The sequence below is a fragment of the Rutilus rutilus genome (assembly GCF_951802725.1).
Source record: "Rutilus rutilus genome assembly, chromosome: 9".
In the NCBI taxonomy this organism is placed as follows: Eukaryota; Metazoa; Chordata; class Actinopteri; order Cypriniformes; family Leuciscidae; genus Rutilus; species Rutilus rutilus.
In genome coordinates, this window is record NC_140223.1 from 10,737,405 (window position 1) to 10,764,430 (window position 27,026).

Below are 27,026 nucleotides of genomic sequence, written 5' to 3' on the forward strand. Positions count from 1 at the left end.
CAACTTTAACATAGTAGGATGTCCTGTTACTTCATCCTCTACAGTAAAAGACCTGGGTGTTATATTAGACTGCAACCTGTCTTTTGAAAATCATATTTCATATGTTACAAGAACAGCATTTTTCCACCTTAGAAACATTGCTAAGCTATGTAACATGCTATCAGTTTCTGATGCAGAAAAGTTAGTTCATGCATTCATGACCTCGAGACTAGATTACTGTAATGCTTTATTAGCCGGTTGTCCTGCATCCTCAATAAACAAGCTACAGTTAGTCCAAAATGCCACCGCTAGAGTTCTAACTAGATCAAGAAAATATGATCATATAACACCGATTTTATCATCTCTACATTGGTTACCTATAAAGTTCCGTATTAATTGCAAGGTATTGCTACTGACTTATAAAGCCCTAAACGGCTTAGCTCCAGTCTATTTAACCAATCTTCTATCGCCCTATAATCCATCGCGCTCTTTAAGATCACTAAATTCAAGGCTTTTGGTCATACCTAGGATATCCAGATCCACCAAAGGAGGGAGAGCATTTTCACATTTAGCACCAAAACTCTGGAATAGCCTTCCGGATACTGTTCGTTGCTCAGACTCGCTCTCCCAGTTTAAAACTAGATTAAAGACGCATCTCTTCAGCCAGGCATTCATATAATTACTTTTAATCTTACAGTTAAATCCGACCTCTAGTTCATAAACGCCAGAGGAGAACTGGCCCCCGACTGAGCCCGGGTTCTCCCAAGGTTTTTTTTTCTCCATTAGGTCACCTGATGGAGTTTTTCGGTTCCTTGCCACTGTTGCCTTTGGCTTGCTCAGTTGGGGATATTTAATTTAATTAATCAATCAACGATACTATTGATCAGCATTACCAAACAAAGACGTTCCACTAGAAACAAACATTGATGTATTGTTTTAATTTATTACTGTGAAGCTGCTTTGATACAACCTATGTTGTGAAAAGCGCTATATAAATAAACTTGACTTGACTTGACTTGACTTGTTTTGTTTATCAGGTTTGTCATTTTAACTTTAGGCGTCTGGCGCATGAGGATGTTCATGTTCTGCCTGCTTCATCTGTGTATTCAGTGCGATCAGGAGCAAGTGAACATTGACGTTCTTGTTAAAATGATCCAGTATTTTGATGACAAGTAAGTCTATATTTGCACAATTTACAGTTAAAATAAGTTAAATGTGTCAATGGCTCAGGGGAAGAAGGAGGCAGGAATCTGCAAATGTTTAACATAAAACTTCAAAAATAAACAAACACAAAATGAAAGTAAAGCGGCAGCCCCTCACGGACAACTACCACAGAAACATAAACAAAACAGCGTGTCAGTTCTGATAGCCTTGTGGGTAGAGTGCCGACATATATCATTGTTGAGATTCGGGCAACCCGAGTTTGAGTCCTGGCTCGTGGACCTTGTCGGATCCCGTCCCACTCTCTCTCCCAATTCGCTTCATGTCTACTCAATGTCCTATCATAATAAAGGAAAAATAAATATTTAAAAAAAAAAACAACGTAAAGTCCAGGCCTGGGCAGAGAGTCCCCAGTTCCCTGCTCCTCCCCATCATTGCAGCCGGCAACAGCCTCCAGCAAAGTTAAAGGCTCAGGGGAAGAAGGAGGCAGGAAACACAAAACAAAAGTTGTCCCCTCCCAGATGACTGCCGCACAAACATAAACACAAAACACTATGTAAAGTCCAGGCCTGGTCCTCTCTCGACCTTCACTGACATCAATCCTCCTTTTATCCTCCTGGAGCTCCTCTGTGGGACTTGAGGTCGATATGGCTCGCTACGTTCCCGCGGCTCTCGGCCCCGCCCAGCTTGCCACAGTGCATATGCAAGGAACATTTTTTATTGATTCTGTCTCAGAAACAAGTTTTAGTTTTTGAAAACTGCAGTATTTGTGATTTTTGTCTTCTAGGTTACAGCCAAGCAACCATGACAGGCCTTATCAGTATTCTGTAGTCATCAGGGTCCCATATCAACAGTGTACAGAACAGTTTAGTCTTGATTCGGTTTTCAACTTGAACGAAATGGAAAATGCCTTCAATGATTTCAAGACTAATGGTCAGCGACGGCTTTGTGAAGTCACCCACGACTTATTCAGTCTCGCTGCTGCAAAGCCAAGCTGGATCCAAATGGCCAGTTCTTCTGGAAATACATTGCATTCTGAATATATTCTTATCTATCCTATGGATGCCACATATACATCTCCTCTGGACAAAATTTTGAGAATGCCAAATGATGATCAATGTGTTGTTTTGTATACTTACTACTCACCTTGCATAGAAAAGTGCATTATCGATAAAGCTGACACTATTTTGTATGACTTTTCAAACTGGTTAAACACACAGAGAACTGGGATTAAGGCTTTAGTTTTCCAAGAGATCTGGCGCAAAGACTGGACTGGTGTCAGAGATCAGTTTGCAAAGATTAATAATCTAGTGCCTCTCTATCGTTGTGTGAAGGAAAATAGTCAAATGAAATGCTATAAGTGTGAAGATGCTGGCAGTGAGACGTTAAATCAAAATTGTGTTAAAAAAAAGCATTTTATGTCAATAATCATACTGCATATTTTCAAATCACTGTATGTCTTAAACCTAAATAAACTTGTGTTGTCCATGATGTAAGGGCACAAGTAACATGACTGTTCATTAACATTTCTTCACTGTCTGTGTTCATCTTTTGAATGATTATAATGGTTGCTACACACCTGACTATTGTTGTAGATTTTTCCACTACACACCTGATTTAAGTTTTTCTGGGTCATCTCTTAATCGACGCCCCTAAACATCTCCTTATCAACATTCAATAATATTTATCCTTTAACTCGTCTCCTAATCGATGTCAACTGAGTCGGTCAGCGTCTTGACCCCTATGAACACTATAAAATCTCTAGTGTTCCACTAACCTGCTGTTTGCAGCAATATTCAAACAGACTAGAGACTGTTTGAATATTGAATATGCTTTAATCATGGCTGGATGATCTTAGACAAATTTCAGAGAGAATCCCACCAGAAAAAATAATACAATTCTACAATTTTTATGGCAAAAAGGTGACGTGATTCATTCATTACATAATTTTTATACAATATGATTGGTTCTTTATATATATATATATATATATATATATATATATATATCTTCTATATCTTCATATATATAATTCAGCGAACCCTTCTGTTACTAGGTAAAAGCAAATCTGGATTTCTTTGTTTACCTAAAATCATGAGTTTATAAATGTAGATATCTGTCTAGTTTCATTTCCCCTTTTGTTATATTTGGACATGATTCACACTGGATTTGGCCAAAGGACATTTTGGTTTCAAAAGCAAATCAATATTAATCCTGCAAGGAAAAAAAAAGTTAGTTATGATTCATTTAAAAATTCCATCACACTGTACATTAAATAATTTATCATGTTAACAATGAAAGTGACACAATAACAGCCCTTATCGTATGAATTAGACTTGATGCTGCTTAAGATAAAAAAACAAGTGAAACACACGTGTATTGTTGCTCTTCAGTGAAACTGAAGGTAAATAAACAGCTAAAGGTAAATATTAATCTTTGTGGTGGTTAGTCTCAATGTCATTCAGATCTAGTGTGAAAATGGAACTGACCTGTGCATTCACTTAATCTCTCAACAGTTAACCAAATGTTTGCAATGTTATTTGACTAATCGAATTTGTAAATTATAAACTTACATTCGGGTCTTTATATGTGCTTCATTTCCTCCTGATCATCAGAAGAGAAACAACAGAGCTTCAGATCTGAAAATAAAAGCATCTTCTTCCTCATAATTTAAGCAGTCACAATGGAAAGTTTTAATTCAATAAGTAAATAGGGTTTTTTTATTTTATTTTTTTATATAACTCAGATTGTGTTTGTCTGAAAGAAGATAGTCATATACACAACACCTTGTGGGTGAGTAAATCATGGGCTAATTTTCATTTTTGGGGGAACTCTCTCTTTAACACTTCTGCGAGGGTGTTTCTAATGCAATGGCTGAGGGAATGAAAAAAATAAATATTGTATGCAATGTGACTGCAATTACAATTACTTAACATTGGTAATGATTAAATTAACAATGTAAGATCATATTTCATTTTCATATTTATGTTCCTGCTTATTATTTCGGGCCCAAGGCAACTATCTGCCTTAAATCCATTTCCTTGGATCGCTTTATTGGAGGAACCCATGACATTTTTCAGAGTTCTTGGAGGAATTATTAATTGTTTTTTTCTTATTGACCATTTTGAGGAAGTCCAACATACCCTTCATGGCGAGACACACAAAGATGCTCAGTGACTTTATTAAAGGAGTCAGTGATGCAAGTGTGAACCGTTTTAATTGGTCTTGTCATGGTGTTGAAGAAGAGGGCTGGTCGAGAGTCAGAATAAAAAGCATCTTCTTCCTCTTCCTCATCACTCCTGCTTCACTGCAGACTCACACAACATCTCTGAACCTTCTGATCTGAGCAACAGATAACATGGTAAGTCATATTCATACTTCTTCACTTTATGACATTATTAGTGGTTCTAAAGCAGCTTCACTATTGTGTGTCTCCTCCTGTGATCTCACACAAGTCTAACAACTAATAAAAACTGCATCTGTTTACGTTTGGTAGTAGATGTTATATGATGTTCTACAATGACGGGCACACGATTTACTAATTTGTTCCCTTTATTTAGCATACTATTTTTTTCCTGCATGTCATGTTTGGGGCTCTGTAAGTTATACTTATACTAATTAATAATAATAAAAACAATAATTAAAATGTTCCTTATAATATAGTATAATATGATTTTTTACGCTGTTCAATGAGTTTAATGCAAAAGCCACTTTAAATTTGTATTACTTTTTTCCCCTTTTTTTCTCTTACTTATTTACTACTTACTGCATATTGTGTTTTTTTCTGTTTTTTTTTTTTATTAATAAAAGCAAGTCTGTAGAATGAGACATTCATTTTTTGCACATTGACAAATAAAAGTTTAATACAATTTCACAAACTGTTTCTTTATTAAAATACTTGTGTAATGTGATGCAATATAGTAACAATACTTTTAGAATTTAGAAGGATCTATAAAGAAAGATTAACATTTACAGCTCATTTAGAAATATAATTTATTTAAAAATGTCTTTGACACCTGCGGTAGAATATGTCAGATTTTAATCTCTCTCATAATCATGTAGGCTAATTTACTATTGTAAACAACTGTCTGATAAACACTGTTATTCTCCTCTGCTCCATATTGTCCATATCCATCATGTTACTGCATGTTCTGTTCTGGAGACAGCATGTTTGGGTCAGGGTTATGACAGTGTTTCCTTTAAAAGCATTACTCTGATTCTCACTCACAGCAGAAGAGAGAAACATGAGCCACAATCTGCTTAAATTTAGCCTGAAGATCATTTCCAGTGTCAAACTTCAACATTATGCTAATAACTATATTACAGAGGAGAATTATGACTGATGATTTTATATTTTTGCTCTTTTTAGGTTTCCTCTGTGCGTTTGAGGATCCTTCTCGGGATTATTTTGCTTCCCTGTATTCAAAGTGTGATGAATGAAAATGTGGACCAAAACACCCTTTACAGGATTCAACAATTTATTCGTTTCAAGTACGTTTTCATGTTGCTGTATAAAATGAATGGGTAACACTGTACAATAAGGTTGTATTTGTTAACATTAGTATTTGCATTATTGAACTAACAATGACAATGTGATCTCACTATATTGTAATCCTAACTAAAATGTGTTCCTATAGCTCAAATACATTTTTGTATGATTGCATAGACACATAAAACGTACATTGAGATGAGTACAATGAGTTATCCTGTTGAAGTTTTTCTGTTAAAGTCCAAACATCCTTGTTTGATTTCTCAATTACTTTGCATATGTAAATGGTGATAATTATTTTATTTATTTTTTAACCAGTTATTATAACAACGGCCAGTATGCAGTAGCCATCAATGTCCCTCAGGTGCAGTGCCGAAGCGGATTCTTCCCCCAAACAAACAACTTTCTGGCCCATGACCCATCAGCAACAGTTACACCTTTAACACAACGTGACAGCAAGAGAGTCTACAGAAGCAGGCAACTCATCGCTGCAGGGTTTCATCAAGATGCACACTCAGAGTATTTACTGATGTATCCTCCAAATAATTCTCCTCAAGCTACTTCTCCTTTGACAGACTTACTGAACCACAACAAGAATGGATGTGTGATTTTCTACACCTTAAACTCTCCCTGTACAGCTAGATGTCTTAACAACAATATTACACCGAGACGTGATATTATACCAGGTCTTGAACAATTAAACGCATACCAGGGAATTAAAGCCTTTGTTTTCACACATATCTACACAAATGACCAAGATAATATAAATCTTGGAAATGAACTAAGGAAAATTGCTGATCGCGTGCCGCTTTACCGCTGTGACAATGGTTGTATTCTGTGTGGGCAACCAGGTTCAAACAGAGCAGTGGATAAACGATGTTTAACAAAATAGATCTCACACGCTCACTTGTTTGGCAGCGATGCTTTAATTAACCGAAGAACTAGTTCTCTGCTGAGAGTTTTCATAGGCTTTTTCATATTATAACCTTTCATATGCTGGCTTTTGCTTTTTCTTTCAAAAAGGACAATTCTTATCAATGAGTAAATTCCAAGGTGACAGTAAATGTTCACTTTTCATTTGATTAGAGAAATCACTGTTTTATGAGTGACTCTAATAATGAATAGCTCATATCAAATTAACATTTTTGAAAGCAATTAAAAAAAAAAAATTAAATAAAGGAAAAGTACCAGTAAATTAAAACTAATTTTTCCCCCAAAAACATCTGCCATGATGAACAGAAGGGTTTACTGCTGTGTGAACCACTTTGTTAAAAAAAAATGGATTAAACTGCTCATTTCTTTATTTTTTGGGTGACAATGTTTTTAATGCTTTCATAAACACTTTTATCTTATCAGATCTTTATCTTATGTACTTATCAGAAATATACTTCAAATTGCACTTGACTTGACTTATACTGACAGAAAAGTATATTTGGCCTATACTTGTTGATCGAGATATACTTAAAAGTATAATTAATTCAAAGTATACTTGGCTTTTATTTGTGTTAACTCTTTTGAGTAGCCTATTAAATATAGGCTACTTTTTTACATAGTTTTTCATATACAGTCTTATGAAACTTACATTGTTTGAAAATATTGATTAAAATATTGACATAAAACAGATATGTTCGTAATTCTGTGTATCTGAATTTTTGTTTAGGCTAGTCCACTGATAGTGTATAGAAATTTACTTTAACCCTTTCGCACGTACGATCACACCGGTGTGATCAGTCTAAGCTGGTCCCTGGAGCGTACGATCACACCGGTGTGATTAGAACGGTCAGTGCATGACGTGATCAACTGCTAAATTCAAATGTGCTTTCGCGCGTTGGCTGGCGCTGAGCCAGAGACAGGCGCGCTCAGAGCTGTCATATATCACAACTTTTCAGTGTGTTCAACCACATAATGTTTATTTTAGGTTCCAGACATATAAGTACTAAAAAAACAATACATTACAGTTCGTAAAATACACACTGATGTCAAAGGAAGAGGCAATAATAATCCTTTCCATTATAATTCGTTTTATTCATATCAGATACACATTGTGTAAGTAACTTTAAAGTTTACTCTATTCTTCTCCCAGTTGATCTGCCACTTACTTGTATGTATTTCGGGAGAAGTGGATGAATTAACGTGTTGTAAATCCAACAGATCCGATTCTCTGAACTGCGCGTCTGCGGCACAAACTAAGATGGCGGCGCCCATCGCGAATACAGCTGAACTAACGCGATCGTTATAAATGTGTTTAAACAACAAAACACTTCCACTTGCATATATTTGACAACCGGAATATCAGATATTTCATGCCATATCCAACAAATTTGTGAATATTTTGAATAAAAAAGGAAAAATTACATAAAAGCAGATCATCATTCATTCAGCTCTGTTGTTGCTGCGGTGTGTCACGTGACAATCAATGACGCGTCACCACGGAAACCATAAAGTGACACATTCTAAATAACGGTCGCCTTGAAAAACTCACGCTGGGGGGTCAGTCAGAATATTTTAAACTTACGTGTGAAAGGGTTAAAGGTGAACTAAGTAACTTTTTTACCTTAACCGAACAGCTTCGGAGTCATTGGAATAGTTATATGACTTTTTTCGGGTTGAATGGTGGTCGTCTCGCACCCCCCAAGCGCCCGTGAGCTGAAAAACCACCCTTGCAACTTTGGGTCGGCGGGCCGCCGCAGCGTCAGGAAGTATCGCGTGATATCAGGTCTCGCGATGTAACTAATTGCTTTATGGCAAAAAAATCTGCTAAAATTCTGTCATTATTGCGCTCCCTCACGCTGTTCGAACCTGAATGAAGAAGACGTTTTAAAGAATGTCCCATCTGCTTTGATGTCGCTGATCTACTAGCTTCTGGTAAGAGTCGCCAATGAGTTTTTCGACAGTGTTGTCAAATATCTTTTCCGAAGCAGTAGGGGGATCTCTATTGGGAAACCTGCGAGCAAAAAGCAAGAATACAGCGAAAAAATTCCCGAAACTGCATAGCCCTGCTTTAATTCTACTTTACTCTTTCCTCGCCACTGACTGAATTTTCCAGCTATCCATGTTTTCACTGTTATACAGTAGGGGGCGCTATGACACATCGTCTAGTACAGAATCTCTGGATGAAAACACAGGAGAAGAAGAAGCTGAAACAAGTGAAGATTGCTCACTCAAATGTAAAATAACATGATCATCAAACATTAAACAGCGTGTAAATCAAAACTGCTTAATGTTACCAAATGAAATGCCGAACCCATGAAGAGAAAACTACTTTGAAGCTCTGGGGGTGTTGGACTCGGATCTACTCCATCTGTGTTTTGATCATTGTTCTGAATCTGATCAAGGCGTAGCCTAGTCTTTGACAAAAATGTGATTTTCTCAACTTTTTTGTTTAAAATGTTAAAATGCTGCCTTTCTTTATGAAACTTACCACCATTCAAGTGTTGATAAAAAAGGATGCATGAAGCTAATACAATTTTTAATTATTAAAGTAGCCTACAGTTAAAGGTATTTATCAAGTATAAAATAAAATAAAAATTTAACATAGTGGTACAGACTAGGCCTACTGCAAGTGCAAAAATAATTTTTAATAGTAAACTATAAGTATAATGTTAAGTTCATTTTAAGAAAACTTGTAGTATAAAACTGCTGTTGGAATAGTAGTTTCCTGAGAGTACACTAAAAGAAAATGTGCAACTATACTTGCACTATATAACTACTAAACTATTAGTTTACTAATTGTACACTAAAAGTATTTTATTGAAAGTATACTTCAAAGTGTACTTACATAAACTAAAAATTTGCTACAAGTATTAAAATAGTACACTGCTAGTAGGCTATACCCATAAGTTCACTTGCAGTACAAATGAGAAACGTAATTATGAACCAGTTGTGCACTTAAAGTTTACTACTGTTACACTTATAGTACACTTTAACATTGTGTCAGGCTTCTTGGGTGGATGAAGTAGGAGACGAACACGAAGACTATGAATTCCAAGGTTTTAATTCTCAAACATAACAGATACACAAAAACAGGGAGCATGTGCTCAGAGCAGGAACCTAATATTAAACAAACCTAACATAAGCATTGACCGACAAGTGAGTACTGAAAGACAGGAACTTAAATACACAGATGACAACGAGTGAAGACAGGTGACGGTGATGAAGAACAAAGACTAATAACTAAACACAGGTGACAGAGATGATGATGAAGACCAGGTGCAGGTGATGATGACTGGGAACTCTGGGAAGTGTAGTGCAGACAGGACAATGACAGACGGTGAATGTGACATTACTCCCCCCTCCCGGTAGGCGCGTCCTCGCGCCGTAGAAAGACCAAAGGGGTGGGAGGGTGGGCGCCCTGGAGGCTGACGGGGAAGACAAGGCAAGGGAGACAAGGCAGGAAGCCTCCAGGGCGGAGCAGACTGTGGGTGTGGTCACGGTGGAGCAGGCTGTGGGCGTGGCCAGGACGGAGACGACCCCTCGGGCGGCCACGGCGGTGAGGACCCTTCGGGTGGCCAAGGCGGTGCGGACCCTTCAGGTGGCCATGGCGGAGAAGACCCTTCAGGTGGCCATGGCGGAGAAGACCCTTCAGGTGGCCACGGCGGAGAAGACCCTTCGGGTGGCCATGGTGGTGAAGACCCTTCGGGTGGCCACGGCGGTGAAGACCCTTCGGGTGGCCACGGCGGAGAAGACCCTTCAGGTGGCCATGGTGGTGAAGACCCTTCAGGTGGCCACGGCGGTGAAGACCCTTCGGGTGGCCAGGACGGAGCCCTATGGCCCCCCCCCAAAAAATACTTGGGAAAAGTCCCGGGTACCAGAGAGGGCTCGATGCAGGGCAGCGACGCGGGCTCGGTGCTGGGCAGATCCAGGGACGAGGGCTCGGTGCTGGGCAGATCCAGCGAAGAGGGCTCGGTGCTGGGCAGATCCAGCAAAGAGGGCTCGGTGCTGGGCAGATCCAGCGACGAGGGCTCGGTGCTGGGCAGATCCAGGGACGAGGGCTCGGTGCTGGGCAGATCCAGCGACGAGGGCTCGGTGCTGGGCAGATCCAGCGACGAGGGCCCTGTGCTGGACAGGACCAGCGGCGAAGAGGGCTCTGAGCTGGGCAGGACCAGCGGCGAAGAGGGCTCTGAGCTGGGCGGAACCAGCGGCGAAGAGGGCTCTGAGCTGGGCAGGACCAGCGGCGAAGAGGGCTCTGAGCTGGGCGGAACCAGCGGCGAAGAGGGCTCTGAGCTGGGCGGAACCAGCGGCGAAGAGGGCTCTGAGCTGGGCGGGACCAGCGGCGAAGAGGGCTCTGAGCTGGGCGGAACCAGCGGCGAAGAGGGCTCTGAGCTGGGCGGGACCAGCGGCGAAGGGGGCTCTGAGCTGGGCGGGACCAGCGGCGAAGGGGGCTCTGAGCTGGGCGGGACCAGCGGCGAAGGGGGCTCTGAGCTGGGCGGGACCAGCGGCGAAGGGGGCTCTGAGCTGGGCGGGACCAGCGGCGAAGGGGGCTCTGAGCTGGGCGGGACCAGCGGCGAAGGGGGCTCTGAGCTGGGCGGAACCAGCGGCGAAGAGGGCTCTGAGCTGGGCGGAACCAGCGGCGAAGAGGGCTCTGAGCTGGGCAGGACCAGCGGCGAAGAAGGCTTTGAGCTGGGCAGGACCAGCGGCGAAGAGGGCTCTAAGCTGGGCGGAACCAGCGGCGAAGGCTTTGAGCTGGACGGAACCAGCGGCGAAGGGAGCTTCAGGGTCGACGGAATAAAAGAAAACAAAAGCTCTGCGGGCATGACGCTGTCTGTCACAGGCGCAGCGGGCATAACGCTCACAGTCTCAGGGGCGGCGGGCATGACGCATACTGCCTTGGCTTCGGCAGATCTGGCGTGAAGTGCAGGCTCGGCTGGACTGGCGTTAAGTGCAGGCTCGGCTGGACTGGCGTGAAGTGCAGGTTCGGCTGGACTGGCGTGAAGTGCAGGCTTGGCTGGACTGGCGTGAAGTGCAGGCTCGGCTGGACAGACGTGAAGTGCAGGCTTGGTTGGGCTGATGAGAGGAGGGAGATCAGAGAAGTCATCATCCCTGGAGATTGGTTTGATTGAACTGATGAGATGAGGATAGGACTGGGTGTGAAGATCTGGTTGGACACGTAGATGTTGGCTCTGGAGAAAGTGTCCGGCCCCATATCGCCCACATCCTCCCCTGTGACCTCCACGGGTCCCCCTGAACACAGCTTGGCGGGTTCCCACAAAGGCCTGCCTCCATGTCTCCATATTTTTTTAGGGTCGGTCAATCTGTCAGGCTTCTTGGGTGGGATGAAGTAGGAGGCGAACTCGAAGATGAAGTATTCCAAGGTTTTAATTCTCAAACATAACAGATACACAAAAACAGGGAGCATGTGCTCAGAGCAGGAACCTAATATTAAACAAACCTAACATAAGCATTGACCGACAAGTGAGTACTGAAAGACAGGAACTTAAATACACAGATGACAACGAGTGAAGACAGGTGACGGTGATGAAGAACAAAGACTAATAACTAAACACAGGTGACAGAGATGATGATGAAGACCAGGTGCAGGTGATGATGACTGGGAACTCTGGGAAGTGTAGTGCAGACAGGACAATGACAGACGGTGAATGTGACACATTGTATATACTAAAAGTGTGCCAATTTAAATTAAAATAGCATTAAAATAGTATACTTACAAATTAGGGGGGGATTGGGGGGATGTAAAAAAAAAGATTGCATTACAATAAGTGTTTTGTGATTGTCAAAACATTTTAGTAACTAAACTGAATTTTTTTAGGTTTAGTGACAACATGTTACAATGTTTAGGCTACATGGTACAATTTCTGGTAAGCTATGCTTTTTTATTATTTCAATTCAATCATTGTGATTTGATTTAATATTGACTCATTTGGATTAATATAAGGTAGGCAGCACAAGACAGGCATTAATTCTTCTCAAGAAAAAACAACTCACCAACTCAATGCTGTAAACAGAGAGCCATATCAGCTGGCAGTATTATTTAAGGTAAAAAATAACTCAAATTAAATACAATGCGTTTTTTTATTATAATAATAACTTTATTTGATACAAGTATGAGTAAAAATATAATAAATATGTAATATAGTACATATATTTAGCAAAATACTCTTTATAGCTCTTTTTTTTTCTAGCCAATAACGTGCTAGCCTATATTATGGTCGTCAAATGGCTTTCCTGAGGTAAATGTTATGTGACATAATTGTTCTCCAGCTGTTTTATTGACCCATTTGTTTAATTGATTGGTCGATATTATGTATGAGGAATATACATTTAGGTAAGTTGTACTGTATCTTTCAACATTGTTGTGAGGAGGTGCGGAGCCTGATAGAAATTTGGTCTGATGACCATATATCCCAACTGTCAAAAACAATTTTAAAGATAGAAAGGGCACAACATTACCTGATGGTTCGTTTGATTTTTTTTGGATGATGAGCATGTCACTGTTTAGCAACATTAATGCACGCCTCCTCCTGAAGTGACTTGCGATGCGCCTTCGCCGCGTGCAGTGCATTAACACATTATTTTCGAGCGCATCTATCGCTTCATTCTCAAATATTATTGTTTGTATAAAGTGGTGTAGACAAACTATACCAGGGATACAATCAGCCCACTCAGTCGTCTCTCCATAGTAAACAGCGGCGTGTTGTCTGCCGGATTACTTGTGGGAGATCTGTTGGAATTTTCCCGCACGACAATTTTGACCAAACGAAGTGCAGTTATGGGAATGCTTTCAATATGGCCAACGAGTGATGTGAATGCTGTCACGTGACTGCATTTTGGTTCATTTTATCAACTCATAAACTGATTCGGACCAGAGCAATCGGTGTTTTTACACCGAAACCGAAACGCCTGAAAAATGCTACAATGTTATCATTTTTCGCCCTTGGTCCGGACCAGATGAACCGAACTACAGTGAAAGCACCCTGAGAGGAACCGGGTGTCAGGTGGAATTCAGTCAATACGAACATTTTACTTCACAATGAGATGAGTATAAAACGGAGAAAAATAGTTAAATAAAATGCCGCGGGTGTCTGCTGTAAACCCCCAGGATACTGTTGAGTCCAAACAGATGCCCAAAGAATGTCTTAGTTTTCACCAACAACAAACAGCCTAATATTGACACATTGGGTTTCTTTTTATTTGTGTCTTTAATGTGACACTTCGCCCACTCGAGTGTGGGTTATAGAAATGAAAGATCATCCCACGTCACGGTTAATTTGGCGCTGGTAAGCGTGAAATGTATTATAACGCTGTTTGATAAGCTGTTCTGTCGGGAAATGAACACTAGATGGCGATATAAGATCAGTGCTCAATTCAATACCCGAAGACTGAGCATCCGCTCTCCGCTCATCACACTACTAATCATTATAGTAATAATATTTAAATACTTTAACATTATTTTCATCCATAACATTATCATCTTATTATATAATGTATTCATATCATTTATTATTTTTATTCCTTATAATATTATTGGTCGATGAATATTTTAAACGATGCACTAATTTTATAATATTTTTAATAATTATAATAATAATTTAAATTATTAAATGTTTAAAATGAAGATTACATTTGTATAATAATTATAATTAAATAATTATAATTAAATAACAAAATATGACATATACACATATAGGCTAGCCTATATGTAATTAAATATAATTATGAAATTAAATAATTGTAATTTGAATCCATCCTAATTTAATTTTAACTCTTTTTTATCTACAAGCAGAAGCATTTTTACATTATTATTAATAATAGTCATTGTTATTATTATTTTAGACAATATACTAGTTTAAATATTTTTCTTATGTGTAATCTATATATATATATATATATTTATAATTATTATAATTATTATTATTATTATTAATGCTTAAACAACAATAACATAAGAACATTGGCAAGGGAATACATAGAAATAGACAAACACAAATAAAATAAAAACGATACAGAATTTCTAAACGAACATCGATAATTTAAATAAATAACCACTTCTTTCTTTCTTGATTGATTGACTGGTACGTCACTACAGATGCCACGCCCCTTCCAGCAGATCTCGCTGAGTGCGCGTCTCGTGCACCTCAAGATCAGTTGCGCGGAGCAGCACGAGGAATAAACAGGAATAACGGAGAGACAGTTACTGGACGAATGGCGCTCATGGCCGGGATTATTTACGCGCTCACCTCACTTTTCCTGGGGATTTGTGCAGGTCTGTCCGGTCCATGGAATTATCCGGCGAATGAAGGTAAGAGGGGTTGCAATAAAAGAGGAAAAGTTTAGGGCGCACAGTAAAACTCAGGGGCACATGCAAGTAAAACGGTAACGATATGTGGCATGCAGTTAACAAATCCCTCAAGTTAAGAACAAGTGCAGGCCTAAGTGCTAAGTTAGTTAACATTTGAAGGATTTTTAAAGAAGTTTTAAATGAGTTTGTTGCAAGTGATGTCCGAAAATATAACGTACTATATAAACACAGCAGGACAGTTGACATGTTAATAGCTTTAAAACAAAATACTATTCATATAGAGATATGCCACATCCACATTTGAGATTTTTTTTTTTTTTTTAGGCCTAGATCTTTAATTATTCATTCTTCTTCTTATCATTCCCCTAATTAGTATGTATAATGTCATACTCGTATATCTTACATTTTACCTTGAATGTAATCTGGGCCCTTTTTTTGTCTTGCAGTCACAAGAATTAAATAGTAATAATTTGATTTCTGGAAATATAAACATTATCCTACAGTACATATAATATCACACATCATAATAATAACTGTTGCTTTATTATTATTATCTCTTGTGTAGTCTGGAGTTATCTTTGTTAAACGGAAATGTTTTAGTCATTTTCAAGAAAAAAACAATTTTCATTCAAGTCTTTATATTTTGATCATTCTTTTGTCGATTACTGTTGTTTAATGATTTATAAACCATTTTCCTACTCAAGTCAGCGCTCTCAGATCAAACCCTTGTGCACTTGTCTGTCACTTTTTGGCCTCCTTTGCAGCTGTTGTCATTATTTATCAGAGATTTAAGCCTTCAAAACTTCATCCTAGTATCAGTTTTCTCCACTATAGGGTAAAACACACAAGTTTTGGCGATCTCATTCTCAAGTCTTCTGTCTTATTCTCCATCAGTCCCGCTGTTGGATTCCAGATCAGTGCTGGGAGAACTGGCATGGGTCGCCAGCCCGACGGAAGGAGGGGTGAGTCAAAAAACCCATCTCTCGCTCCCTCTTTCTCCATCTCCCGTTCCAACTTGATCTCTTTAGTATTCATACGTATAGTTCTAGCACATTTCAATACGTTTAGATAGATACAATACAATATGCAAGATAAAAACACTCCTAAAAATAAAGGTTCTTTATTGGCATCAATCGTTCCATGAAGAACCTTTAACATCCATAGAATGTTTCCATTGCACTAAACGTTCTTTAGAGTGAAAATAGATTCTTTATGGAACCCAGAATGGTTCTTTAATGACATCACTGATCATTTTTGAAACCTTTATTTTTATTAATACAATTATAATGTATTGAAAGCATCTAAATTGTTAAGCCTAAAAGGACATACAAATGTTTGCAAATAATTTGAAGTTCATAGAATATTAAATTCATTGGTAAATTGCATTGAATTATTATTAAATGAGATTAATTAAATATGTTAAACGCCATCACATTTATTTAACACATTTACAGATGTACCAAATATGTTATAACAACAGTTCCATTTTTTTTTCTGCTTGGAAAATTAAACACTACACTAGTGTAGGATGTGTACATTTCTCAAATAATGACAAGTAACACATTGAATTGAAAGTGCAATTTTTAAGTAGAAAGAGTATTTTCTGGTAAAACATCCTCCAATAACCTTTCTTTTATTACTTTGAAGAGTTTCAGAGTGCAGATTACTATTTTTGTTAGATCCATCTGGAGTTTTTTAATTAATACATTTTCAATTTATAATGTCTTTTTAGGCAAAGTTTCTCATCCTTCAGATTGCGTTTGATTGTGTTTTGAGTTTTAAACTCGCTGTTTCAGTATAACCAGTTTTCAGAGGGATTTATAGACTTTTGCATATCGTATGAATAAACATTTACGTTTTTGATGCTGTCAGTAAGTTGATATTCTACGTTTCACTGTCCAAAAACGTTTATGTCACGTATGAATACCTCCAAACACGAATGAGATCACCCTGCTCTCTCCACTTCTCTCGGATGTAAATTTTGGAAAGCTAGGTTACAGCGACGGGCGTCAAATTTCCTAAATAGTAGAGGGAGACAGAAATGGCCTTTGTTAGGAAACTCTATCCCTTTTCTCTCAAAAGAGGTAGGGGGGAGAGACTTGGCAACCCAGAGGCAGAGAAAAGGTCTGTTTGAGTGTGTGTGTGTGTGTGTGTGTGTGTGTGTGTGTGTGTGTGTGTGTGTGTGTGTGTGTGTGTGTGTGTGTGTGTGTGTGTGTGTGTGTGTGTGTGTGTGTGTGTGTGTGTGTGTGTGTGTGTGTGTGTGTGTGTGTGTGTGTGTGTGTGTGTGTGTGTGTGTGTGTGTGTGTGTGTGTGTGTGTGTGTGTGTGTGTGTGTGTGTGTGTGTGTGCGTGAGATTTCAGATTGAGGGGGTCAGCGGGTTCTGTCCGATAATGTATGCTTCTTGGGATCTCTGCACTTTTCGGAGCCCCTCATCACCAATTAGCCGTTTAACATCTTAAGATCAGGTGGATCTAAATTACCACATCAGCGATTCAATAAAACACACAGAATTCCCTTTCACTACAGAGCAGCTCGGCTTCCTTTCGCATCGATCCAAGTTTCATTGAGCTCCTGAGTTCCTCTCCCTCTGTGATCTTCTCCGTGATGGACAGGCCTTTGGCACGGACGGTGGGCGGGTATTCAGACTTTAATACGGCCAATTAGCTCTTTTCTCCTCTAGTCCTGCTATCGGCAGCTCCGGCTTCTTATCTCTGCGCTGCTCCTCTGGGCCTCCGTAGTTACACGGATGAAGGGACGAGCCGAACGGAGACAATCACTGTTCCTGACGGATGCCAGATCACTGTCAGTCTTATTATCCCACAAACGCGCTCAATTAGGTTTAGCGCACGATGAATAATTCCTGGAGATTATTAAGGGCCGTCAGGATGGTGTTTGTGGGACTGTGGCTACTGATATCACAGGAAGAAATTAAAAAATATTATGGTATTGTGCATATGCATTCAGTGGACATCACACTACACAATGCCTATTTGGCATAATACATTTTTGACAAATTGTTTTTTTGCTTTATAAAAATTTTAATCACTTGGTAAAATTGTAAAGCAATTAGTACTTATTAACTGAGATGTGCACACTTGTAAGTCACTTTTTATAAAATCAATAGATACATTTTCTCCTAAATCAATAAATGCACATAATTCAAGGTCAAATTAATAATGCACTTACACTACCATCAAAAGTTTGGAAATAATGATGATTTTTTTTTTTTTTTGTAATTAGAATAATCATATTAGAATGATTTTTGAAGGATCATGTGACACTGACTGGTGTAATGATGCTGAAAATGTAGCTTTGATCACAGGAATAAATTACATTTTGAAATATATTAAAATAGAAAAAAAAATATTTTACATTTGAAAAATATTTCACAATATTGCCGATTTTACATTTTTAATGAAATAAATGCAACCATGGTGAGCGTAAGATACTTCTTTCAGAAACATAACATTTTTTTTTTATTATTCCAAACTTTTGACCGCAGGTTAACATGATACCCAGTCAGACTCTTGGGTATTAGCATGTGTTTAGAGTGTGTTCGTTTGCTGTAATAAAAGTCATTACTGCTGATTAGATGATGAAAACTCAATGAGTCCAATCAGTGGCTGTAATGCTGGTTTAACAGACGCTGAGAAGTGTTAGGCTGTACAACATTAATGACTGTCTACAGTTGTTATTGTATCTGAGGCTAGTCGAAGAAGAAGAATACGCATTTTCTGAGGTTAGTTCAGGCAAACGTATACTCAAGCCTGTAAGAGTGAAACAGATGTTATGTTTCAGATCTACATTTACTCTACAGCTTCCCATGGTTCAGTCCCGTTTTCACTCTGGATGACCTCATGTTTGTTTAGTTAAATGATCGGTTGTTTTCTGTTTCTTGGGAGTCTGGCGAGTATCATAATTTATGCGCCGATTTGAAAATTTTGGCCGAAACCGATAAACGATAATTATTTATATTTGAAAGCCGATAACCGTTATATTAGCCGATATATCTAAATCCACATTTTTAGATAATTTTCGAGAGCCTGATTACAAAAACAAAAGACTCACCATTAAAAGCCATGTCACAAGCCCCAAATTATAATGTTCTCATTATTAATTTATGTTATAAACTTGACTGTATTTTCATTTTTGAAGTGATTCCCATCATATTTCAAGCAATTCAAAACTCAGAAATAATACATTATTTATCGGCTTTAATATATCGACCAAATTTTCTTATCAGGCCGATAACATTAAAAATCAACATATCGTCCAATATATCCTGCATCCCTACTTTATGTATTTAATTTTTTATAGGGATGCTCTGATTGGAATTGATTGATTGGTTTCATCACAAGTTCTTTCATAACTGGTTGACAAAATGCCCTTCTTTGATTTATTGATAATCATATAAATAAGCAGAAAAGTACTAACAAACATTTTCAGTTGACCGAATATAATATATTCGCTTACACAAAACATTATCCATATTAAGATGCATGAGGACATACAGTAGCCTGTGCAATTGACATAAAAACTACTCACAGGTGAAATTAAATGATTTTCATTGTCATTTGCATCATTTGAATTATTTAAAGGGGTGGTTGATTATGATTTAACTTTTCTAACTTTAGTTAGTGTGTAATGTTGCTTTACAACATCTGGAAAGTTACGACGCTTAAAGTTCAAAGCAAAGGGAGATATTTTCTTTTACAGAAATCACTTTTTAAGGACTACAACAAACGGCTGGTAGGGAGTACACGAGCTTCCTCCCGGGTTAGTGACATCGCAAACCCCAAAATTTACATAAACCCCGCCTCGCAACAAAGGACTCTATATGGCTCTGCTAAGAATGAGCTCTTGAAGCTCCGCCCCCTCTGTGCCGGGAGCAGCAGCTCATTTGCATTTAAAGAGCCCACACACAAAATGACGCGTTTTTGCTCACCCTCAAAAAAGGACAATTTTAACATGCTATCAAAAATTATCTGTGGGGTATTTTTAGCTAAAATTTCACATACACACTCTGGGCACATCAGAGACTTATTTTACATCTTGTAAAATGGGGCATTATACCACCCCTTTAATTTATTTTTTAAAAACTAACTTGTGACCTTGTGTAAATTCATTAAAGAACCAACTCATGTATTTGTGAATCCAAACGAGATGCGGCGTTTCTGATTCAGTAAAAAGAACCGGCTTAAAAGAGTCATTTGTTCATAAATCGGAAAAGGACAACTCAGTAGAAAGACTTGTTTTTTTGTCATTATTTCACAGTAGACTTTGTTTCTTATCTCATTACATTTCATTTAATCACATTATTCTCTATAGGGCACAGCTGATTGGTTCCTGCTGTATCAGTAGCCAATGAGCTCACTGCTCAACTTTCAAATACTTTCAAATACACCTGTATCTGCTACGGAATTGAGAATGTCTTAAAAATAAATGATTTTCATAATTTTCTTCTCATTCCTAACATTGTTCTTGTGCTGTCTCATGCAGTGGGAAGAGGTGAGCATCATGGACGAGAAGAACATCCCCATCAGAACATACCAGGTGTGTAACGTAATGGAGCCCAGTCAGAACAACTGGCTCAAGACTCACTGGATACGGCGTGGCCCGGCCCAGCGTATCTACATCGAGATTAAATTCACCCTGCGTGACTGTAACAGCCTGCCCGGCGTCATCGGCACATGCAAAGAGACGTTCAACCTCTACTACCTCGAGTCTGACTCTGATAACGAGCGGTACACTCACGAGAGCCGCTTTGCTAAGATCGACACGGTGGCGGCGGACGAGAGCTTCACGCAGGTGGATATCGGTGATCGGATCATGAAGCTGAACACTGAGGTTCGGGATGTCGGCGTTATGAGTCGCACGGGCTTCTATCTGGCCTTTCAGGATGTAGGGGCTTGTATCGCGCTGGTTTCTGTTCGTGTGTTTTACAAAAAGTGTCCGTTAGCCGTGAGGAACCTAGCGCAGTTTCCTGACACAGTAACTGGGGCGGACACGTCGTCCCTGGTGGAAGTGCGCGGCTCCTGTGTGAATAATTCGGAAGAGCAGGAGGTTCCCAAAATGTACTGCGGCGCAGATGGAGAGTGGCTGGTGCCCATCGGGAATTGCCTGTGTAACCCTGGATACGAGGAAAGGAATGAGCAATGTCAAGGTAAGACACTTCTGATGTTACAGTCAAACTAGCACAACCAATCTTGGGCAAAATTGTAAAATAATTCAGTTCTTAAGTTGGAATTTTGAATTGAATTGTCCACACCCACAGGAAGTTGATTGTTCTGTCATTCTCTCTGTCTGTAAGGCCTATACGGGTCATGCACAACAAACTTCCGCAATCTGTAAAACAGGTCGCATCGCTTCAAGTTCAGTTCTTTTGAACATGCTACATTAAATATGGAGCTGTTTTTCTTAATATGCCTTACCTACCAAAGATGAGCAAAACTAATGTTCATCGCATATGCAAGTTGACTTTTTTTTGACACATAAAAATTCCGTAGCTATCGCAATCAGTTCATGCTGCCGTTAACACTTTCTTCATCTGAAACCAGTTTTCCGGTCTGTTCATGTGATGTTCGGCATAAAGCTTAGCCTATAGAGTGCAACAGTCAGGTACCAGAAGATTTATTTATTTATTTTTTTCATAATGGAATTGATTTTTAATAATAACTTGTAATTATGTAATAATTGTAAATATAAAAATAATTGATGGTTTATGCTTTTGTTGAAGCCATCAGGCTGCATTATTATCAAAATTCCTGGTGATAAACTACATTACCCATGATTCTGCACCTATCATTTAATCTCTTAAATAAATGTATTTACTGCTGCTCGCCCACTCCCATGAAGCACTGTGAAGGACGTAAAGTCAGTTTCCCTATGCTCTCAAATTACTTGACGTAAAATATATTGTATCTGTATGTATAATCAACATCTTTGAAAACATTTTTTATTTGATTATGCCATTTGCAATGGGATTGTAGTTCTTTCCCTCAAGCTTTTAAGTACCCAGTCTTGTGCCTTTGTCTTTTTTTGTTTGACTTTCAAACACTTTTTTGCTTCAAATCAAAGTTTGTAATGGTTTAATCTCAGAGCTGGTTGACTTGGTTCATGGCTTAGTTATAACTCTTAAATTAAGACTTTTTAAAAAATCCCTATGGGAGAAGTGGATGGGAAAAATACTTCCAGATCCGAGGCCGCTGAAAAAGTGGGTGGTGGCGTCTGTGTTGCATTCTGTAAAGTTTCAAACATCTAATTAATTTTTTTTCAAAGCGTTTCTATTTAAAAATTGCAGTTATGCGTTTCTTCAAATTTTAAAATTAATTTTAATACTACTTCCTTACATGCAAATTGCAATTCTGCATTATGTTTTTTAATTTCAAATTCAGTTCAAATTCACTTCTGAATGGCGCACAACACTGCCATCCATCCATCTATCCATCTTTTCCCTTCTTCTTTCAAGCGTCTGTCATCAGGTGGTAATAATAGCACTTCTGATTCTGGTTTATCAGCATTTGTGGTTGTGTAATAAGGAGGACTGAGCTCGTTCCTCCCATGAGACCGTTACGTGAGAACAAGAGATGCTGATTACAAACAGAGAGGACGAGAGGAGAGTGCTGTCCTCAACCAAGCATTCTCACGGAACTAAGTTCATTATAATCATACTAGTTAGGCTCTGGACTTTGTAATTAACAGATTTTTGGCAACTTCATGCCACATAATAGGATGTGACTCACTGTGGATGTGTGTGTGTGTGAGAGAGAGAGAGAAAGATGGAATGAGTTGAGGCATGTTATCAAGAATCTAAAAATGGCAGAGGGCCCCGAGTGTGATGAATGGATCCTTGGAGGAGAAAAAATGTAATTATCTTTAAAACTGACATCTCATTCTGCCATAGATCAAGCCAAATAAGAGCCTGTGACAATAATAAATACGTGTCACACAGAAGTGTTGACAGAGAAAAGGGAAAGTAGGACTTCTCTTGTGCTTAATGACTTCTAGACATGTGCTGCCATTTGTAGATGTGCCGCAAAGACGCACTGCAAACACTTTTCGTGGTTTCCATCGTGATGATGAGGGAAAGCCGGCGCCACCCTTGACCTTTGCCCCGAGAGGTCACAGATCAAAGGTTACGTTCTCGATCAGGCCGCAAGTGCAGTCATCTGGAGCTGTTTCAGGTTTCCTTAAGTGTGCGTCAAGTCCACGATGAGTTTTTGGAGGGGAATTGTGTTACAGGCCGATTCAGATTATTAGCTTGCATGAATATTGATGGCATTTGAATCCACATTAATTATTCTGAAAATTGAAAACTAAATAGCAACATTTTATGGATTGTTTTCACACTTTGCATAGATATTTTTTGTGACATTTCCAGTATTTCCTTCTATGGATGTCAATGTTAATTAGATTATATACAAATATATAATAAAATGTATATATATGTATACATTGTATTTTTTATATATATATATTATTTTTATTTTTTATTTTTTAAGTAACAGTTGTTGCATTACTTTTTGTCTTCATCAGCTGGTTGAGAGACTCTTTTCAAAATGGAAATGCTTTGCTTGACTTGTATGTTTTTTTTTTTTTATTCATACTGTAGTTTTCTGGTATCACTGTGGACAGTTTTTATTCATCCCTAATTTTATCGCTGCTTCTTTCAGTTACTTTAAAATTAAGCAAAAACTTCAAATGGTGAAACGCAAGATTTTTGCACACCAGATAGCCATGTCTAACAAAACATCTCGCACACATTTTAGAAGTCTGCATGGGGACAATTTGTTGAAAACATTCAATTAAATGCATGATATTATTTAGAAAAAGTTACCTCTGTATGTACAGTAGCAGTACTGTGTGAAAAACAGCAATGCATTACTTCACTAGTTTCTTCTGTAGAGCCGCATTGCATGTGAAACTATCTGTTGGATGCAGTCGACACTATTGTTGGGCTTCTTCAGGGTTGACGTTGAGCTGAAAGGAATCTGCAGTTGCAATAGAGTCTCAGGGTTCTGTGAGAGTTTTTGGGGGTTCACTGGGGGGGGGGGGAGCTGAAGAAGAGGTCTCGGGCAGGTCAAAGGTCACTGACTCTTTCATCCATCTCTGACGATTGGCTGACAGCTGGAGAGGAGAAATTTATTAAGACTTCAAAACTCTTGACAGCTGAGGTTCCACAGGATGCCATGGAGACTCGGGAGCTGTGATCTCGGCTCCCGGTCTCTATATGGGCCCGATGGGGGACGGCAAGAGAGAAGCTGCTGTTTGTTCTGTGTGATTTAAAGCCGCCTGTTGCACGATCAACAACACCCACAGGACAGATGCATCTTAACAGTCTCAGTTGTTTTTCAGACAGAAGTTATATTCAAGGGAGAACAAATAGGGATTTATACTTATATTTCTTCTGCTTAATCTTACCTGTCTTGAGTTTTAGAAGAGTTAGTAGAGTGCAAATTAGATTTAGAAATTACAAGGATAAATACTAATAAAATAAAACATAAATTATGAAAAATAATGCAATATAATCTTTGTATGTCAGTTGGTTCTGTCTTTTCCAGAACAGTCTCTCTACTTTTGGCTCGGAGGTTAACACTTGGCCTGCAAATGTGATCTCTTTAAAGGTGACATATTATTCCCCTTTTCACAAGATGTAATATAAATATATGGTGTCCTCAGAATGTGTCTGTGAAATTTCAGCTCAAAATTCCCCCCAGATCATTTATTATAGCTTGTCAAATTTGCCCCTTTTTGAGTGTGAGCAAAAACTCTGTCCAGAAGACGGCTGATCACAAAACAGTGAATCTCACTCATCCAAAATCTCAGAAATAACCAGTAGCGGAGTGTACCGGAGAGACTGTAGATCAGTGGTTCTCAACCTCTTCTGCAGGGACCCCCTGACAGGCCATGTTTCTGTTTTAACCCTGAAATGGCACACCTGATTCAATTAATTAAAGGCTTAATGAGTAGTTGACTAATTGATTAATTGACTAATTCCTGCTCTTCCTACTCTAATAACTACTCATTAATTGAATCAGATGTGCCATTTCAGGGTTTAAAGGACAAGTTCGGTATTTTACACTTAAAGCCCTGTTTACAGATCGTTTCTGATGAAATAGAACGGTTAAGATAAAATTTTGGACAAATGCTGCTGTCCCGAGAATTTTAGGTTTCTTTCGCTTTCCCCCCCACCAGTAGACTGGGTGTATAGGTGCACTCGAACACTCCTTCCTAAAACACATTAAACTTTCGTTTACAAAGACGTGAAACTCACCGAGTGGTCAGGGGTGTCCACTGATATGCTCACACAAAAATCGCTGCAAAAGATGCTTTCCAACAGGTGTTTTACCATTCGTTGTAAAACTGTGGACCTATTTTTCCAAACGTCTCACACCCGTACATTCTTCCGTTGAGAGCTTGAATAATAGACACTCCAGCCCATTTGGTGGCGATAATGCACCTTTGCAAGCAAACCACTGGCATTTCATTGTTTGTGATCCGCCGTAAAAAATAAATAAAAAAAAACACGAAGAAGAAGAAGAAAACAACCCCTGAACCCCATTTCAGTTTCCGGTGGCGGAGTAATACCGTACCTCACAGCACATCCAATGCAAGTCAATGGAGGAGACAAAAACTACGATAAAACCTGTTGGAAAGCATATTTTGCAGCGATTTTTGTGTGAGCATATCAGTGGACACCCCTGACCACTCGGTGAGTTTCACGTCTTTGTAAACGAAAGTTTAATGTGTTTTAGGAAGGAGTGTTCGAGTGCACCTATACACCCAGTCTACTGGTGGGGGGGAAAGCGAAAGAAACCTAAAATTCTCGGGACAGCAGCATTTGTCCAAAATTTTATCTTAACCGTTCTATTTCATCAGAAACGATCTGTAAACAGGGCTTTAAGTGTAAAATACCGAACTTGTCCTTTAAACAGAAACATGGCCTGTCAGGGGGTCCCTGCAGGAGAGGTTGAGAACCACTGCTCTAGATGCACTTTCTTTCTAGATGCACCTCAACGTTTCTGAATGGTGAGTGGATACATTTATGTAGTTGTTGTGGAGTTACATTGATTCATCTCATCGACTTGCATGTGCCGTCATGTTTATCTTTTACACAAGTTGACACAGTTCCTTGAGGTCTTTATAAGACGGCTGTGACATTTTTTTTGATCAAATAGTGTTCAGTGCTTGTCTGTGCAGCAACAACAGAACAATTTGCATGCTTTCCTCAAAGTTTTGCCATTGCGTTAGAACTGGTTACACTGTTATCGCTTGTGAAAAAACCCAAATGCCAGCGTGTTAAATACTTTTGTATTTACACAATAGTAATGCAGTAGTGTTATAAATGAAGTCCATATGGCTATTATGGCTTAAGTTTAAAAGTACCCATTTTATGTTTGATCTAATCTGAGCTATGAACGAGCAATCTCTGAGCCTTAATATTTCCTCTGGGTAATGAAGGAAAGGACAGGAGCGGAAGGAATCAATCTCTCTCACCTTTTCTTCATCACTTCTGCTTTTTTTTTCTCGTGCCATTTATTTGAGCTGAGGGAAAGTCGGTGTTCCAGCTTTTTGTGGCCTCTTTTTCTTTTTTTTTATTCTCCGACATGCCTGAACGGTTTAACCACACACCAGGCTAAAAGGAACAGGTCAGAGTTTACCTCTGCCTGAAGAGCTCAGGACAACCCAACCCAGTTCCTCACCAGAGGAAGCAGAGATAGAAAGAGTCCTGTGTGTGCGAGTCGAACATCATTACAGAGGTGTTGAGAGCTGTTTCTGGTCTGGATGGTGTTCTGTTCCCTCAGTTCTTTATCTCCGACTGTCTCTCTCAACGCCGGCTCTCCCCCCTCTAAAAGGAGCGTGACAGAAGCGAGAGGGACGGCACCACCGTAACATTGATATAATGTTGCAGCTCGCTGACAGTCCCTTATATTAACCAGACTTAATGGACTCTCTGGAAGTCTTACAAGGGAACGACAGGAGACGTGTGTTGCCTCGGCTGACCTGAATTTCCCTCTCTTGTTTCAGTCGAATTCAGCTCTGATTCAGCTCTGTTAAAGGGAAAGTGCACCCAAACATCACCTACTCACCCTCACGTTGCTCTAAATACGGAGCATTTAGCAAACGTCTTATTTCTTCATT

At 39.1% G+C, this 27,026-nt stretch overlaps 2 protein-coding genes across 2 annotated transcripts in view; one reads left to right on the forward strand and one right to left on the reverse strand.

Annotated features, from left to right (window-relative positions):
* LOC311297560 (uncharacterized protein) overlaps positions 1-27,026 on the reverse strand; it is a 165,799-nt gene that overhangs the window by 10,079 nt on the left and 128,694 nt on the right. The window lies entirely within an intron of this gene.
* Positions 14,736-27,026, forward strand: part of epha4l (eph receptor A4, like) — a 39,399-nt gene continuing 27,108 nt past the window's right edge. Inside the window, exons 1-3 of the mRNA XM_084418678.1 lie at positions 14,736-14,885; positions 15,780-15,847; positions 20,385-21,048. Coding sequence (XP_084274804.1) covers positions 14,789-14,885; positions 15,780-15,847; positions 20,385-21,048 — 829 coding nt within the window. The 5' untranslated portion in view covers positions 14,736-14,788. The remainder of the gene's footprint in view (positions 14,886-15,779; positions 15,848-20,384; positions 21,049-27,026) is intronic.